The sequence below is a fragment of the Pecten maximus genome, chromosome 19 (assembly GCF_902652985.1).
Source record: "Pecten maximus chromosome 19, xPecMax1.1, whole genome shotgun sequence".
In the NCBI taxonomy this organism is placed as follows: domain Eukaryota; kingdom Metazoa; phylum Mollusca; class Bivalvia; order Pectinida; family Pectinidae; genus Pecten; species Pecten maximus.
Window position 1 is genome coordinate 1,927,896 of NC_047033.1, and position 16,270 is coordinate 1,944,165.

Genomic DNA, 16,270 nt, shown 5'->3' on the forward strand with positions numbered 1-16,270 from the left:
GTCTGTAGGTCCTAGATTACTACGCTAACAGTGTTGAAACTCACATGCGCATTTTTCTCTCGCTTCTTGTCACTTCAGAGACGTAGATCACATAGACAGGAAACAGTCTCTTACAAAATAACACGCATGCCCGGAAGTAGCTAATGTCCATGGGGTGGCGCGTTCTGATACCCAGGTGACACCGAATTCGCCGCCATATTGGCTACATCGCCTTGTAGGGTTTCGATATACACTGGAATTAAAAACCTATTTTATGGCGAAATAGACCGAAATTAAACGGAAGTTACTCGTTTGATTTCTGGTTTGGTATAATTCAACAAATTTGAGCATAATTTGCGTTATTCTATTGAGGTCATGAGAGTTAAATTTGTCTTTAAAACAAGATCAATAATCAAAATACAAAATGCTCTATTTTTTCTAATGAAGTTTTATCTGTTGAATGATATTTTCCTTGACATTTCTTAATTTCAAACTGATTATTACAAATACATAAATTAGATATTTTTAAAGTTCTCTGGCAGCGGTTCAAAGAAGGAACCTTGCAACTTAACTGTGATAACTTTAATTCACAACTTACCTATGATCAGGTGACATATTGACAAACAGTGATGAATACACAAGCAAATTCTTACATGTTCATACCAGTATTAAATTTAAATTGCATACTAGCTTGTAGCCAATTTAAGGAGGTATCAGACGCTATTTTTATCAGCGGTATTATCAAGGAGGGACATATATGTCTCTGTATCATAAAACGTTAAACTTTTCAGGAAAATTAAATCTAGGAAAAAATCTGTAAAAGAAATATATTAGGAGAAAGACCCAGCGGTTGGTTTTTTGTAAATGTTTGATATTTAAAAAAGACACTTAAAAAAAAAGATTTTAAAAAGTCATCTAAACTTTGTCATAGTAAAAAAATTATCTGTCCGGAAACGTTTTGAACGTTTCTAGATATGACGGTAATTTTTTTCTTTATACCCGGCGATTTTAGGTAAATTTTATCTTATCTAGACAGTTTTTATTAATATTATTTACAGTATTTACGGTCTGTTACTGTGTCAGCTGAGCTGAGCCTTGTTCAAGCACCAGGTTTAGTGTTCAGGCGCGCAGCCAAATCTCGCGATACAAAGTTGCCGATACAGATAATAATTGAGGCATGCAAGATGGAGCGAGACTCATGGTGACATATTTCTGCCACCGACATCATTTCCGCTATAGCTTAATATGAAATTTTGAATTCGCTGATGCCCGAGAAGTTTTAAAAACAAAGTAAAAGTATTTGAAAAAGAAAGGATTGGTGAATAAACCCATGGCCGCAGACGCCGTTTCATATTCAACCTTACTGAAGGCTTTCTCATCAAAATGTTTAAAACATCTGAAATTCCTCTTTCCTTTACTTATTGCTTTACATTTACCTTTGAAAACGGTTTCTTTCATGTGAGGCCCGTCGCTAAGATCACAGTTAAATGCAAATGTATTGAACTAAAAGTACTGTTGGTTAAAATGACATCAACAGAGGAAGGTTGTGGATTTTTCATGAAATGTAGATGATTTGATTGTATATTTTATATAAAAAACATAACAAATATTTGACGAACAATTGACACTAGAATGTATGTCTACATTTGACTCTCCCACGATACAGTCCAGACTCTCCCTGACCTAGAGAATACATTGATCTATAAAAAATAAATTCAAACGAAATCATTCCTAATCATTTAAAAACTACTTCGTCGTTGAGTTACATTTAAGATGTTAAGCATGGATGTGGAGGTAAAGTGTAGATCATGAAATAAAACTGATTGATGCCATCTTAGGCCGATGTTACCATTGTTTACAATTCCACATACACATGTGTGTCCTCACTATGATATCGTGTGATAAGGAAATAAGATTAAAATTGTATCGTGTTTTAAAGCACGTGCCCTCTAGTTATTGGTGTTAACTACATGATTCTGTAAAAAAAAAGTTGGACACGAATATCATAAATACCCATACCACGGTCAATGTGTACCAGCTATGTATGGCTCGTTGGAACCTGTATCAAGTCCGAGTAGGAAATACGTTGAAATTGATGACTACAGTTTATGATAACTGAATCAAGATGTTAAATAACCCTTCACAATCTGTACTCCACAAATGTTTAGTCACGAGCTGTACTCCACAAATGTTTAGTCACGAGCTGTACACCACAAATAATTCGTCACAAATTGTACACCAAACATGAATCGTTACGAATTGTACACCAAAAATGATTCGTCAAAAACTGTACACTAAAAATGATTCGTCAAAAACTGTACACTAAAAATGATTCGTCAAAAACTGTACACCAAAAATGGTGCCTCACAAATTGTACACCAAACATGATTCGTCACAAACTGTACACAAAAAAATGAGCCATCACGAACTGTACAAATGCAAAATTATAACAAAATTCGTTGCGATCCCTGGCATGATTTTGATAGTAGATTTTGAAAAGGCTTTCGACTTTGTGTCTTGGAATTATATCAGAAAAGTTTTTGGATTTTTTGGCTTTGGCAATGACGTTTTAAAATGGTTTGATACATTACACAAAAATGTTACATCAATAATTAATCAAGGTGGGAATCTATCTCCATTTTTTTAAATAAATAGATCTTGTCGTCAAGGTGACCCAATAGCTCCCTATATCTTCATTCTATGTGCCGAAGTCTTAGCAATTCGTTTAAGGAAAAATAGTAATATAAAAGGAATTAAAACAGACAATTTTGAAATTCTTACATCCCAGTATGCTGACGATACATTTCTTGCTTTAGACGGTTCAGAAAAATCACTTCGCGAGACTCTAAAAGAATTAAAAAAAAATTAAAAACATCTCTGGCTTAAAAATGAATGTAGATAAAACTGAAATAATTTGGATTGGAAGTATGAAATATAGTAATGACACCATGATCCCAGAATTCAATCTTAATTGGGGGGAAAGTAAATTTACATTGCTTGGTATTGAATTCGATGTGAACCTAGAAAACATCCCTAAACTGAATTTTGATAAGAAAATAGTCAAATTAAAAAAGTTTAATCCAAACATGGAAACAAAGAAAACTAACTCCTATTGGCAAGATCCACATCATCAAGTCATTAATGATATCCCAATTCAACCACTTATTTATATCTCTTCCTAACCCAAGTGAAAAGGTGACAAAGGAAATAAATTCATTATCATTCGAATTTTTATGGGATAGTAAAACTGATAAAGTTGAAAGAAGCATTGTTGTTCAAGACCATTGTAAAGGAGGTTTGAAAATGATAAATTTATATGCATTTATAAACTCTCTTAAATTGGGGTGGGTCAGAAGACTGTATAACACTGAAGGGAAATGGAAATATATCTTAAAAGAGAATTTTGATATGGATCTTCTATTAAATATTGGTGGGAAATATATATCTCACTGTAGTAAATTATGTACTAATAATTTTTGGAAGGACGTTTTTCATGCCTGGTATAAATTGATTAACTCTATGGAAATTAAAGAACCCCAACAAAATTCATTTTTGACTAAGTGCATTTGGCATAATAAGGACATAACTGTTGCTGGTAAACCCGTGTTTTATAAATCATGGTATAAATCAGGAATACATACAATTGCAGACCTTCTAAAGAGTTCAGAGGACATAACTTTCTATTCATTTGAAGAACTTTCACAAAGATATCATTTACATACAAATTGTCTTCAGGTCCAAGGATTAATATCTGCAGTTCGGAAATGTCTGCCAGATCCTCTACCCCAAAATATCCCACCAGTTATCCGCCCTTTGCTACCTCCTAATACACAGTGTTTTCTCTCAAGTATCAGTGATTCAAAACTTTTTTTATAATATAAACAGACACTGTTGCTACTGGCAAATCAAAATGGAATGAGCAGCGCTTATTTGATGAAGGATAATGGAGTAAAATATACAATATTCCATGTAAAGTAACAAAAAATACTAAACTTCAATGGCTTCAATAACGCATATCTCATTATATTCTTACCACCAATTCTACTTTGTTTAAATATGGTATAGTAAATAGCCCTATGTGCACTTTCTGTAACTCTGAAAGAGAAACAATTATTCACTTGATATGGGAATGCCAGGAAGTGCAAAATCTATTACAAAATTTTGAACCAATGGAAGATGCACTCTATATTCATTTTGAAATAAATAAACAGTCTTTTCTTTTTGGACTCACAAACAATAGTGTTAATGCAACAGTTGATAATATAGTAATTCTTATCATCAAACAATACATTTATAGAACGAGGTGTCTTAATAAATCCTTAAATGTCAACGCATTGGCAAACAACATAAAAGATTACTACAATACGCAGAAATTCATATCAAACGGTCAGAACGATTTTTTCAAAGCAAAATTCAAGAATACGTGGTGTAAATGGAAAAACTTCATTCGTCTTGATATTCAATAGCCAAACCTGATTCCTGACAGTTTACAAACACTATATTATTTTTGTAACTAAAGCTATGCCATTATAAATATTATTCCCCACATCTCTACCCTAAAGGAAACTCTTTTGATTTCTATCTCTCTACAGAAATAAATAATTTACTCTATGTACATGTATTCAAATTAACCGCAACTATTCTCCTTGTTTCTATCACCATTTTTTTCTTTCTTTCCTCCTCCCCTTCTTTCCTTCTCTTATTATGTTGTTTCAGTGTGAGAGTGGATAAAATAGTATGTATGCATGGGTGTATGGGTTTAAATGAAACAATAAATGAATATGAATATTGATACAATGGATAAGTGTAAAAATGTTGTATGTGAGGATATATGTGTGTATGTAGAAATATGTATATGTACTCTAGGAGTGAATGAGAATAAAATTGTAAAAATATGAACATTAATGTAATACTGTCGCTGTGTGTTATGTGTATGTGATTATACATGTATATGTATTATACACCATGATTTCAAAATAAAAAATGAATTATAAAAACAAAACAAAAATCGTTGCAATCGACATGATAATGGGCCATGTCCAACTTGCGGTGAGATCTGATATTTACACGACTTATATTAGATTTCTGTATTGCTCATGATGATATGTAATAGTTATATGTTTTTTGTTGTTGCAGCAGTTCGTCCAGGATGAAGTCGGTGTATATAAAGCTGATATCGATTGCTGCTGTAGTGGTGACCGCCTTCCTACTGCTGTCAATCAGCCGTAATAGTCTCACGTTCTCACTAAGAACACCACGCACAAAAAGCATTGACGATCTGAGCCCTGATTTTGTATGTATTCTATAATTTACCTTATCTATCAGCATGTTTTCTATACTAATATTGATTATAATCTCTATTTTTTAATCGACATCATCCCATGATTAACACTGCTGTGAATTCTCCTTAATGTTTTATATACCATTCTACCACATTTGCTATGCAACGCCAGTTTTGATTGGTTTTAAACCGTGTATTATTTGCCAGTAATACACTCTCGTGTCAATAATACACGCTCGTGTCAATAATACACGCTCGTGTCAATAATACACGCTCGTGAATCACGGCTGTCGCATTATTTCCGCTCCAAAATCGTGCATTTGTAAACAAACATGGCGGCGCCAAAACGTTTGAACGTCGGAGACCGTGTATTTTACAACGGAGACATTTGCCAGATTGTTAATTTCTATCCACCCAGAGCAGACTTTGCTAAACAATATGTTGTAAGGTCAATTTCCACAGGTAACTTTTAGAGAGCATTTCTACATGAATTGCTGGCCGACATCTCCGAAAGTTTTCTCGTACCGTTGCCGTTAACTGGCTTGAGATTGACGTCATCTTTTGAATATTCATTAGCACGCGCGCATTATCGTTTCTTGTGAATTGTAACAGCCATGTAGCGACACATTTCCCGGGGTTTATTTGCCGTTTTTCTATTAGGAAAAGGTAGATCTCAGAACTAAACAGTACATGGTAGAATAGAAATAATCAACTTTGACTCGTGTATTGTTGCAGGATATACAACTCGGACTCGGATATTTTGCAATTTTAATTAATAACTCAGGCCTGCAGTCTTCATTATTAATCTAAATGCAAAAATATCCTCGTCCTCGTTGTATATCCTGCAACAATACACGAATCATCGTTAATTATTTCTTAAATAACAAATGATTTTCCGAAGTGTAAAATAGTTAATAGAGTAGAATATATTCTGATCGCACTGAAGCAATTAACGTTAATAATAATTATGTATTACGTACTGTTATTTTCTTTTGTAGTACAGGAATATTCCGGATGATATTTACTCGTGCGTGAAGACAACAAAGACCTACGAATATGATTTTGATAATACCGACCTCTACCTGCTGCCGAGTAAGGAAAACATGTGTGCAATGAAAACAGAAGATTTAGAGAAGCTTTATCAGATGTAAGTCATGTTTATTCATGTATACGTGGTTTATTTCTTTGATGAGAGACGTGTTACCTTTACTCATCATATATAATTACCGTCGCAACTTCATTCGTCAAAATATTTAGATTAACTTCGGCATTTGTCAAAAAATAATTTAATGAGGTACATGTATGGCGTCCTGTTTGGATCTAACGGTAACCGTTTTCAAAATAAAAAAGAATGAATGTTAAAAACAGAATTTTTGCAAAACAGACTTAATATACAACATGTAGCAGATAAATGTTCTTATTTTTGAGAAATGTGCTTTTTTAATACCAGTGGATATTTCATTTAATGACCGTAAAGTTGCATCATCGGGCTATTTCTAACTTTCGAGGGGGTCCGCATACATATGGTAGTAGAAACACCACTTAGCAAACCGACGGTTCTGAATTCGAACCACGAAGATCGATCTTGTTATATTTCTTAATAGGATTTAATTTTCCTTGGTGGTATTTGAAAGATATTTCCAACTTTTAAGACAAATTTGATATAAAGTATACAGTGTAAAGATACAAATATTGAGATGTAAAAATTTCACTTGGATAAAAAAAAACAGATTAAAATAACCGATTTACTCGTATTACTCAAAGGAAAGTGTAAACAAACCGTCATGTCGACAAGAGACATACATGGATGAGTACGCTAATCCTGAATCGCTGGGGTCACGTGATAATTTACCGGTATTTTTAACCCAGACTATCACTGTACATGGTCTAAGTCGGGATAAACGAAAAATGATCATTTCCGATCAATGCTATGCTGACAGTAATGATATATAATAGTTACATATCACAAATTTACATCTCTGTCTTATGAAATGTCGACGGTTATTATATATGATGGTGATATGTCACAAATTTACATCTCTGTCTAATGAAATGTCGACGGTTATGTTATATCTCTGACTAACCTAACGCATTATGCCAGGGCTTATGATACATATATGATGGTGATAGATCACAAGTTTACATCTCTGTCTAATGAAATGATGATGATAATGATATACATGTTGTGTATGATGAGTATAGGTCACAGAGAAGTATGTGTTTTTTCTCGCATCCTGATCTAGGCCACGCACAGCGACAGTCTAAAAATATAGGTAAAATGTTACATGATGCCAGAGATTCCCACAGTACCAAAAATAAAATCACCATGATCCATTTGCGCGCTGTGCGTTGTAAACAGATTATGGAATATATACTCACCATATGAAGTAAAGTTAAACTGGCATGTCAGATAGGAATTTTACACAATCAAAGTTTGTCTGACATATTATTAACGGAGTAAATATTTTTTGTATCCAAGTGAAAATTTTCTATCTCAACCATTTAATCCGCATACTGAATACTTTATATTAATCTTCGTTATTCTAGCTCCGAACCTTCGGGTTGCTAAGCGGTGTTTCTACCATATGAGTTATACAGACTGTTATCACTTATAGCGAGTTTAGATAATTCCAAATTGAAATATTTCATCAACCTCGCTCTGTTAATTTGTTCGATACCAGCGCATCGAAGGACAACTTTTTAAGAATTGGATTTTGATTGTCTTTTGGTGCATAGAATAAAATAAGGCATTGTAGAAGTTGGTCTTCCGATGTGGTCTTTATCAAAAAATGATTTGAATGCGGAAAACCCCTCTCAAAGTTGCAAATAGCCCAATGATGAAAATTTCGTCGTATAATGAATACCTGTAATAAATCAACATTTTTTTTCGCAAATAAGAATATGTATATGTCATAGAATTAAGGTTTGTATTCAGAAAGTCAGTTTTCAAATTGCTTTTTTGAAAATTTTGAAACGATCTCTGTTGATTCGAAACAGGCAATTATCCGGCAAACCTCTTTGAGACCTGTAGTCATCACATACCGATACTGTCATTATTCTATTGTCAGAGATGTAAATTTGTGACCTATCACCGTCATATATGTATATTATAACCGTCGATATTTCGTTAGTTAGAGATGTAAATTTGTGACCTATCACCGTCAAATATTATTACCGTCGACATTTCTTTAGTCATGATGTGCTCATGGTGTGGGTTTAGGGATTATTTCATCAATACTGAATTGATTTTCAGGATTTTTGTTGTTAAATTACAAACGGGGTTTGTAATAGCGTTAAAACAGAGGTACCTTACACCATTTCCTGATCCAAATCAGTCGCGTGTGTGCCCACCACATCCTCAGTCGCGTGTGTGCCCACCACATTCTCAGTCGCTGCTATTACTCTCCTTATCATTGACCCAATCAAGGTGCTTATTGCTTTTGGGGGATATTATTCCACTCCTAAATAAGGGTCTACGTGAGTAATGCGGTGTTATCATCATAGGTCAACGCGCTGTCCTGCTGCTACGTAACGCTACGTTGATGGATAAGAGGAAGAACTTGTGGTCTCAAGATCTCAAACCGATATCTTACTGCTTTAAAAAAACCATTGATAATCACGAGAGATGTCTTCACGCCTTGAAATATCCGTGCCTATATCACCATATCATGACATGCCCTCTTCCAGATCCGTCGTTTTCTCTTGTGAAAGCGTAAAAATATCACTCAGCACGATGTCAAAAGACACCATGTCGTCCATCTTTCATTATTATTATTTTGCTGAAGGTGTTCAAATCAACGGTCGTACACAGAAACGTTGAAGGCTTCGATTGTCTTTCTTTCACATTACTTGGAGGCAAAGGGGAACGATATAGACAAAATTGATAGCTGTCAGCTGGTTGATTGCTTTTTATATTTCACGCTTAAATTCTGAATGAAGATTGATAGGCCCTATAGGTAACAAATTAAAAAAAACAACTTTATATTTCTTCGAACACGAAACTGTGACCCTCCTCAGCGACAAATAATTTGCCAAATTTAATTCCAGCCAATTCATTTTGTCTTGTGAAATATTCCAAATGAAATGTATGTCACAATAAACAGCCTGTATGTATCAATTCACTCGTGAATCTGGCTCCATATCAACCATAAGCCTTTGATTTACAAATATTTTTAAGTTAAACATATCTCTCCGGTCAGTATAGTCCGCGCCTGGGGAAATATGTATGACGAGGGAAAACAGAAACTATACCCCTCAACTCCAATGTTCAATTGTATAATAAACCTTATTATCAAACCTTGTGTAATATGAAATAGGTATGACGAGGGAAAACAGAAACTATACCCGTCAACTCCAATGTTCAATTGTATGATAAACCTTGTTATCAAACCTCGATACTATCAAATAGGTATGACGAGGGGAAACAGAAACTATACCCCTCAACTCCGATCTTTAATTGTATGATAAACCTTATTATCTAACATTGTGTAATAAAAAAAACAGCAAACAAACAAACAAAAAAACTGTGTAATATTTATATCATGAATCACAGGTATTTAGGTACCATCCAGACGATTTGTAAGAGACCCCTGCGGCTTGGTAACAGGATTGATGGTGGATGGGACCTCTGTGTGGAGAAACAGTTCCTCACCCCCGGGGCATGTCAGGTCTACTCGTTCGGGTTAGTAAAACTTTACATACTTCGTGCTTTACATACTATGCTACAAAAGTTTGAAAGTCCATAATTTATTATAACCAATATAAGGTAATTCAATATAAGTAACTCTGATAGATCAGAATGAAGGTAAGATAACTGAAATTCGACAACATCCAAATGTAATTATGAAGAGTTTAAATGCGGATAATTAAATAATCTAATTGCATCTATTCTTATAACGTTTATACAAGTGTATATTCATTTTCTTGTAACTGTGGTAACCATACGGCCCGTCATGTGCAACCGCCAGATAACAGCAGCGAGTACATGTAGGTCATTTAAATCCGTAATATGTCTGCTGTTTAATATGTATTTGAATTTAAATCGTTTGATATGCATAAATCTTACACAAAAGGACCGGACACGGTTTCTCGCCACTTATCGATATCCTATCCATAATACAAGTATACGTATACAAAATGTAGCAATGACTTTAAATACTCAGCGCATAATGTAGTTTAGATTAAAAAGAAATGTTTATAGATGAACAATGGATAAAGTGTTATGAGTATTTAAATATGTCGACATATTGCTGTATTTGTAACTTCACTCCCTAATCAAAGGGACACGAATTCCCAACCGACTGTCCAGATGTGTGCATTATAGCATATATTGTATTCTGTGATACATATATATTAACCGTAGACTGGGATATGGGCCTAAGTCTCTGTATCACTATCATAATCCCCAAGTCAGATTCAAGAGTGTTTATCAGAGGAAATCATACTGATAATTTTTATATTTATTTTTCAGACAAGTGACACAAATGAATTAAACACAATATTTTTAATATTTTACTGTAGATAACATGTTGGTAATTTTTTTAACAAACCTCCTTCAACTTTCGCCATCGATCAGTCTCCTGTCTGATATACAAAAAATGTAGATTACTGCTTGTCCTCCCTTTCCACTTTTCTGGTCTGACTTCTTCCTCTTACGCTTTCTGGCACTTTCTTTGAGGTAACTTCAGGTCCCCGTTCCCTTTATGTGTTTACGTCCTCCATGCTGCTTCTTTCTCGACTTAGACGCATGCGCAGTATCAGGTTAAGAGCGGTATTGTATGAATGAGATCGAGACCGCAATGTTTACATTCTTTATGTTTTAAATATATATTATAAACGGTCTCAATGACTTTTTATTTTTGTAATTAACAGAAAGTGTTAGTTTTAGAAAATACTCATAGAAAATGTAACGTTTTGTATCCTTTTCTCATACCATTTTTTAACCATAAAGCTCATTTAAAAGTTTTTGAATAATGCATCTTATTTTTTTCAGTATTAATTACGATTTCACCTTCGATGACGAGATAGCAAAGGAATTCGACTGTAAGGTCCACTCCTTTGACCCCAGGTAAGGCATGCTTATGATGATCATCTTCATGACGTCACTCAGGTGAACTATTTTAGGTATTTATCAGGTAATGACCAGAGTGTGGAGAAAAGTCCATGACAGAATTATGTGCTGTAAATTGATGAAATGATGATATAGTTAAGGTTGACGGTTAAGAAAAGTCACCAAACATTGCAATCTCGCTCCCATGACATCAAGATGACAGAGCCTGAGAGCGAGATCGCCATCATGCAGAATAGCTATAAACGGTCATCACACACTCCCCGTAAAATGATGTCGACCCGGGCAGTTTCTAATGGTCTTCATTAAACTTCATATCTTGAAATTCTCTTGCAATTTGATTTAAATATGCTGTTACATGGCTACGTTTACTACGTACTACGCCTGAAAGTACTCCGAATATTTACTTTGACTGCTGAACATTAAATCCGAGCGATAGAGGCCCCTAAATGTTATGGACTTTTTTTTCTCAATTTGACAGTATTGCGCTAAATTAAGTGAGGAGTAAATTTCATTGACATTTATCTATCTATTTCTATTTTGTTTTACTTTATTTTGATGATATGACCTTTTTCATATTTTGAAAGTATGGATCAAGAGAGCTACCAACGAAGTAAGAACCCCTTTGTGTACTTTCACGACATTGGTATCGCCAGTAAATCCCAGCAAGTAATCGGAAATAAGGAATGGAGAATGTTAACGATGAAGGATACCATGACAGAATTGGGTCATAAAACTGTAAGCATACCCTCTCTCTCTCTCTCTCTCTCTCTCTCTCTCTCTCTCTCTCTCTCTCTCTCTCTCTCTCTCTCTCTCTCTCTCTCTCTCTCTCTACGGGACGGCCATTTTATATTATACATGTATGCATATGATTCTTATCAGCTTTGAATACCGTTGTCAATTCTCATAGATGTGTTCCGACAATTTGTGTTGCATTTTCAATATGTTTTTTGATACTGATATCTATACTGTAGATTATACTGTTCCTTCCCATGGGAAATTTTAACTTTTTAAGAATATTCGTAACATGACCTCTGGTTATCGATACTGAATACCTTAATCTAAGCTGGCCCAGAGATTCTGTTAGATGTCATCAGTTTGCATAAAATGTGCAAGATATGTAAATGAATGAACTGCATTCATAACAGATATAAATGCAACAACAATGTAGTCCAATACTTATTTCACTTATACTTTACAGATTCCAGATGTTATCAAGATGGATATAGAGTACTGGGAATGGGACGTCCTCCCTAATATACTGTCTAGTAGTCTACTGCCAAAACAGTTCGCTATAGAGTACCATCTTTGGGACGCGAGTTATACAACAAAGAAAGTCGTATGGCTTCATCGCTTGTGGATCCTTAAAGACTTATACGATGCAGGCTACAGGAGTTTCTGGGTCAATAGAAATCTACCATGTACATTCAAATCTGAGTTAACTTTAAAATATATTTATGCTTGCCACGAAGTTTCATATGTAAGAATTGAGAATGACATAAGAACTTAGGAGAACTAAAGAGTTGTGATGCGAGTTACAAAATAACAATAATAATTTTGACTTTTATATACCACTATATCACAGAAACATAGCCGTCAAAGGCCGTTCACAAATTATAATCCGTGGTGATTGGGCCTTTATCAACCACCCAATGTCTTTCTTTCTCAACTTCCTGGGGAGCATACAGCCGGAGCTGCCATTTCGGCGCTTACAGCATTCCTCGTGCTGCTCTACCACGTAGTCATTTACAGCTGAGTCAACTGGAACACAACTGAGTAAAGAATCCTGTTCAAGGATACAACACAGCGCCCGTGCCGGTACTCAAACTAGCGACCACGTAGCTCTTCGTCATACCATTAGGCAATTGTGCATCCGTACATTTGTGCTTGCAAAAGAATCGGTCAACAGGACGCACGGATATTTAAGTCCCGGTACTTCTGCGTTTTTCGCCAGATGCGAGAGTCGTAGAGGCAGTAGAGGTTGAAAGAAGAGCAGTAAATTCAATATGGATGTAAGAACCTAAGTATGTCGTAGTCCTGGGATTGTGTGTTTCGTACAGATGGTAAGAGCTTTTTCCGTATGGAGGCAGTGGTCATATACTGTCTCCTGAGGTGTTTTTATGTGTGTTCCTTCTTGTGACATACTGAACATCCACCTGCGTGCTTACGGACGGCGAAAAACTCAAAAATTCCTAAAAAGATTGTACGAGGCCCGGTTGCCTTCCTGAAGTTTCTACCAACTTCACATTTTATCGGAAATAATGAGGCGTTGGCGTTTTTATCCGCTGTAAAATGGAAATCAGGTTTATCTGCCAGATCACATTGGTTTCCTATTGAGTAACCAGTGTGCTTCACAGGACGTTAATCCGTGGAATCATTGTATCCTTGTTAAACTTATTTGATATTGTTGAAAACTGGGTATGACTTATGTAACGGGAGAGGAAGACTGCAACGACCAGACCGGAACTCGAACCCAGGTTCCATGAACTGTAGACGGACGCTCCAACCATTTTAGTACCTGGTCACCGGAGTTCGGCCCATCCATGTCTCGGTACATTTCTGCCCTCTTCAACAAAATCTTCGACCCCGACGGCACACATGATACCCTATACCACCCTCGTCGGTATTTAGCTGGCGCCAAATGTAACAGAGCGCATGGTTAATTCAATTCAGATAATTAACTTTGCTAGTGATCAAACCTTGGACCTCAGGCTTACAAAGTTATTAACACATGAGTCTTGACGACGGCGATATGTCACACAATAACCTTTCAATGATGTATTTCTTAAATTTGTGAAAAGAAAACAAAAATTATATTCGTATTCATTTCATTTCTTTTGTCACAATATAACGAAATACCCGAGTGTTATAAATGTATGCATTTTATGCCTAAAGTATGTGTTTTCGATTGTTGAACAACATGAAATTATTTCATTACTGTGGTATGTTATACAGTGATACTATAATGCATATAAATCTTCACTGTGAAACACTACCTATGTCCGTGACAAACTGTGGTGATTGTCAACCAAAAAAATAAATATATATTTCATCTAATGTATCTTCATGATTCACCATACATTAATTTAACTAATGCCTTTTTACTTGTAAAATAACAATGTACATTTATATGCTCTCCGTCTGCATGTTGTTTGTCCTTTGTGCTTTTTTTTAAGAAATCTTCATTATTTGGATATGCAAGTCATGTTTAATTTATTACTGATATTTTCAAACCTGAACGTTTTTCGGGCCGTGAACTCTTCAAGATCATTGAGGTTTCATAAATGACAAACACTTTGGCTCAATACTGTGATATCTACTTTTTTTCCAAAATAAGGAGTTTGACGTTAGTCAATTTTTTTTTACACAATAATATTAAAAAATATTTTGTATCCCCAGAACATTAATACATTGGAAGGCTGCCAGGGTTTGAACCTTGGGGTCAGCCTTCATTATATAAAATAAAAATGTCCCCTCGTGGGAGCTCTCACTCATCACACAACTGTCACCTGCGGCATAGTCCATACTCTGTCACAAAAACATTATCACATAACAATGATACATAACTGACACGCATTCTCTTACCCAGTATATTAGTTGACTAGTTCTCTTTTATATTTGAACATATATATATATATATATATATATAAAAGAAAACAAAAACCGAAATCATCAATTATTTTAGCTTAAGAAAAAAATCAGTGTTGATATATACATGTATATACGTCATCTCTGTCCAGAAACTGATTTAAGAGACAGCACCTGTGTTTGCTGTTAGAAATACACAAATACTAATGGAGACCAGTATATGTTGTAAATGTCATTTATTAATGACGTATAAAATTTCAACTTGAATATCAATTACATAATAATGAGTTAATGTTGTACTCAAACAAAGTATACGATGGAAGAAATCAACATTTGCAATTTTACAGCAAAGATGGGGTAAAACATTGGCATTGACGACCCAGTTCAAAATCTGAATAATGTCATTGCCCCATCTACATATACAAGTGCATGTATATGTATATTAACTTCCAACTTTGTTTAAAATATCGTACTTGTGCATTTATGTAGTATTGAATTTTAATGTTAACTAGAAATTATTGAGAAAACATTCGCTGGAAGTCTTTCCATATTTGTATTAAAACGTTTTGTGCAATTGTTTAATTTTATTTTCTGTACATTTTGTTATGAATTCTGTTATTTCTTTGATATGTATGTCTGATATTTTCTTGGTGTAAGATATTTAGTATTTTGAGCAAAGTATTATGAAATTGCTTTGAATATTTTGTTTTTGATCACTTGTAGTGAAATACCGAATAGAATGGCACCCTCCTCCAAGTATCCCATAGGATATGATGGAGGAGGGGCATTCTTTGAACTAAATAGCCCGAGGCTACGAGGGTAACACATAGCATATTCTCGCTTACCAGTGAGAGATCTCCCTTCAAAGAGTTGTTTACCTCATGAATATTCATAATAATGTGTAGCATTTAACGCGTACACGTGCACAAAACGCCATCTTTAAAAGAAAACATATTTTGTTGATAAAATACCCATAATGGCAGGAAATGCAAACAGAATACAATGCATCTAGCAATTGACAATATGGTGGGTAGATACCCTCTTAGCCTCGGGCTATTTAGTTTAAAGAATTCCCCTCCTCCATCATATCATATAGGATACTTGGAGGAGGGGGCCATTCTTATACACCAAGCCCCCAGCTTACGAGGGTATCACATAGCAAGTTTAAAACACTATAAACAAAATAAAACAACAATGCTATCCCAACTTCAACATTTTAATCAACTGAAAATCACTTCTGTGCATCTGAGCCATTCGGGGACAACTTGGTTAGCACTAAACAATCTTGTTACATCATTGTCTCATTCATGTCATTAATGTCAACGGCATAAAACATGCCCGATAAACATGCAGTT

General features: G+C 34.9%; 1 protein-coding gene across 6 annotated transcripts in view; it reads left to right on the top strand.

Annotated features, from left to right (window-relative positions):
- The window catches only part of LOC117317630 (methyltransferase-like protein 24), a 38,972-nt gene extending 23,475 nt beyond the window's left edge, over window positions 1–15,497 (top strand). For 2 of the 6 annotated variants that reach the window (XM_033872485.1, XM_033872481.1), the window contains exons 2-7: window positions 5,119–5,272; window positions 6,259–6,407; window positions 9,813–9,941; window positions 11,253–11,327; window positions 11,915–12,065; window positions 12,529–15,497. In XM_033872485.1, the coding sequence (XP_033728376.1) occupies window positions 5,129–5,272; window positions 6,259–6,407; window positions 9,813–9,941; window positions 11,253–11,327; window positions 11,915–12,065; window positions 12,529–12,837 (957 nt within the window). In that variant the 5' untranslated portion in view covers window positions 5,119–5,128 and the 3' untranslated portion in view covers window positions 12,838–15,497. Of the gene's footprint in view, window positions 1–5,115; window positions 5,273–6,258; window positions 6,408–9,812; window positions 9,942–11,252; window positions 11,328–11,914; window positions 12,066–12,528 lie in introns of all 6 variants that reach the window. The other 4 variants (XM_033872484.1, XM_033872480.1, XM_033872482.1 and 1 more) reach the window with 3 other exon arrangements.
- The last annotated feature ends 773 nt before the right edge of the window (window positions 15,498–16,270 follow it).